The sequence below is a fragment of the Penaeus monodon genome, chromosome 30 (genome assembly GCF_015228065.2).
Source record: "Penaeus monodon isolate SGIC_2016 chromosome 30, NSTDA_Pmon_1, whole genome shotgun sequence".
Lineage (NCBI taxonomy): Eukaryota > Metazoa > Arthropoda > Malacostraca > Decapoda > Penaeidae > Penaeus > Penaeus monodon.
Genome location: NC_051415.1, coordinates 17021914 through 17025085, shown reverse-complemented (window position 1 = coordinate 17025085; position 3172 = coordinate 17021914). Strand labels below are relative to the sequence as shown.

The following is a 3172-nucleotide window of genomic DNA, read 5'->3' as shown; positions in this document are numbered from 1 at the left end:
TGTGTGGTTATAAAATATAACACCTGTTGTTGATGTGTTATTTTGATCTTACTGAACCATAGACTGCTTATAACCTTAGTAACCCAGGGTCAGCTGTCTTTATCTCTTACATCTGTCAAATGAGCATAATTTTAGGAAATTCAGGAGAGCAGGAAGATATATAGGCTGTGTTGCTTGTAGTGGTTGAAATTTTGGCTTGAAATAGAAAAAATATTCTGCCTCAGATGAAAACAGTGCATAAGCTGAGCCTGAGTGTTGTCCTTTAGCATCCCTTCCCTACCCTCAGGGTGCTACTGCTGGCCTTCTGGCCTGTCATATCTGCCATGAGAAGTTCCTTGACCTGGAGCATCTTAGTGGCCACCTTTACAATGTCCACAAGGTGTCTGTCACTTACCGGTACGTAGCTCAAGATCTATTTTAACTCCTGTGGCCTTGTCTAATTTTTTTCTTCCTCTCCTTCTTCAAATTCGGTGAAGTTGTTTTATCAGAAAATTCTTGTGCAATAGCTTCGTAAGTTTTATTTATTATTTTCTGAACAGGCATAAACCAGTTGTACAGAGAGCAGGCACTTATAAAATTAAATTCTCATTTACAGCAACAGCTAGCCCATATCCTATTAAGGACACACACATGTAGACTCTGTGAAGCCAAGTTTCCAAGTCACAGTCAGCTGATGAGCCACAACCAGCGTCACCATGTGGCAAGCAATGGGCCGGATGTAAAGTCTTCGTAATATGCCTCATCAAAATCAAGACCTCATTTCACCAGGGAATTGGAACATTGGAAATCATATGGAAAAAACAGAAGAAGAAAAAAGGAAACAAGAAGATCTTGCATATGCTTTTCCTAGACTTAGCCCACTGAAGAATCTGTTGAGTGTGACACTACTTTTACATCAAGTGATTATCTTGGGTCTCAGTTGTGGCAATGACCAAATTCCTTGAGAGCCTCTGTATATGGCACTACTTCAAAGCAGCACAGTGTATGGGAGATGGTCAAATGTGTTACCACAGGGGCACATATCTGACCTTACCTCCTTGGTGCTACCCAAAGAATGAAGCACTTCGGATACATGCCTTATAGCACTAAACCACAGTTTTCATATCCAGAGATCAAATATCCATGACACTTTGTGGCTTATGTAATCCAGATATGAAACCTATTAAAGACAGATTCCAAAAGTTGATATTTTCTGTAATTAAAGTATTTATCAGATTATATTTAAAAGTTTATCAGTGTACATTGAACAAAGAGGTGTAATGTTGCAATGTGAGTACCAAAGGCAGTTTGAAAATATAATGTGACCTAAGTGCAATGACATATTTCGTGAGGTCATTCAGAAAGCCAGCATTTTGAATACAGGCTTAGAGTGACATTGAAGAGAACAGTTTTTTAATGTGAAATGTCCCTTGGAACCAGTATGTATTTTTGATGTTTCATAAGCTTTTCTCATAAATAAAGGCAGGAAGATGTGATCATCTAAATTTACTCAAATGGAAGTGAAAGACTCGACTACAAAGACAGTAACTGGTTTTAGACAGTTGATATGAATTTGCTTATTGTTTTACTTGTTTAAATGTGAGTAAAGGAGTGAATGTGTTTCCTTAAAGCCTATCACAGTTAAGACTGATTTGGACTAGGCATGTGATATTGTTAATTGTGGCTACTGTCACAAGTCACCTACTGAGTAGTATATGAAGGAGATTTTTGAAATGATATTAAAAACCACCTCATTATGAGTGGTGGATGGATGTTACTCTGCCAAGACAAGTGATGCTCAAGAGTGTGTGTGTGTTGGCTCAAGACCAGCCGTGTATAATGGCTTTTGTATCTAGCATTGTGGGTTGTAATAGTACTTCCAGTCTGCATAAATTCTGCAGCTACTAATTCTTTTTGTGAAGATGGGTTGAAGATATTATATGTATTTTTATTGTATATTGTTTGTATTCAAGGATTTGTATAGACACTGTGCCAATATCACTCACCTTTTGATTTGAAGGGGGAAGGAAATGTTTCTATTTGGTAGCCAATAGTCAGTTGTCTGCCATGTGACTTTCCCATGGGAGCTTATTATTGATAGATAGATTTAAATGTAACTTGTGGCAGCAGATCTGTCAGTAAGCTTATAAGCTTCACTGATAGACCTGCTGGGTTGTTCAGTCTTTTTACTGGCCTGTATTTTGTTACAGTGTACAGTACAAAACTGTGTATGGCATTTTAGTGTTTCCTGGCTGTATATTTGACATTTCTTCTTTCTACTATGTTAATTAAAGAGTATATTTGAATAGAAACTGTTATCACTGTGAAGACTACCTGATAGCCTTGAAATTCAACTGAAGTACCATAACCACACTTTACACTGCTCAAAAATACAGACTAGACAGTCACTTCCTAACAAGTCTTCATTGTGGCAAAACCTACCAACAATCATTTTATAGATATGCTGACAAAAGCAACAGTTACTGGCTAGAAGACTCAGTCACCATGCACTTTGCATCAAAATCAACATTTAGGATGAATATTTGACAAATCTGGTAATTAGGTTATTAGAGGAACTTGTATTCAACACTCTGGTGACTAAGATTTCAGCACAACTGAACTTGAGCACAAATCAACTAGTTGACAATCCTTTGTATAGCTATCTCAGGGGCACTGGTAGGGGTGGGGGCATCCAGGATAAGGCGAGACTTTAATAATTAGGGAGCTGGTAAAGGGTTAAATGTAAGGAAATGTAAGTGACTGGAAAGTTGTGTTTCATTTATTTTTCATTATTATTTTTTCTGGTCTTCCCTCTCTGGCTTGGGTTATTTGTGTGCACTGGATGAGCACTTTAAGAGGGAGAATGGAGTAATTGATCAAATGAATATACTTCTGTTGGCGATGTAAATTTTTAATAACCTTGGACACAAAATTCACAAAACAACACTGGTCATGCTCTGTTAAAATACATATTTTTTGGTTATCTGAAAAAATCTATATTTTGTTCAATTTTCTTTTACTGTAAAATGTGTAAGCAGAAAAGGCAAAATCTCTCTTTCTATGAAAAACATTTATCTAATATATCATACCTCAATGGAAAACACAAAATTATTCAGTAAAGTTAATATACACAGTTATTTCAGTCTTGATTAAATATAGGAAATGCAAATGATTAACAATATTGTCATGAAAG

At 36.5% G+C, this 3172-nt stretch overlaps 1 protein-coding gene across 1 annotated transcript in view; it reads left to right on the top strand.

Moving 5' to 3' along the window:
* The window catches only part of LOC119592564 (transcription factor HIVEP3-like), a gene marked incomplete at its 5' end in the record, with an annotated part of 91776 nt that extends 88895 nt beyond the window's left edge, over positions 1-2881 (top strand). The window contains 1 exon segment of the mRNA XM_037941440.1: positions 596-2881. Within this exon segment, the coding sequence (XP_037797368.1) occupies positions 596-733 (138 nt within the window).
* Positions 2882-3172: the final 291 nt, after the last annotated feature.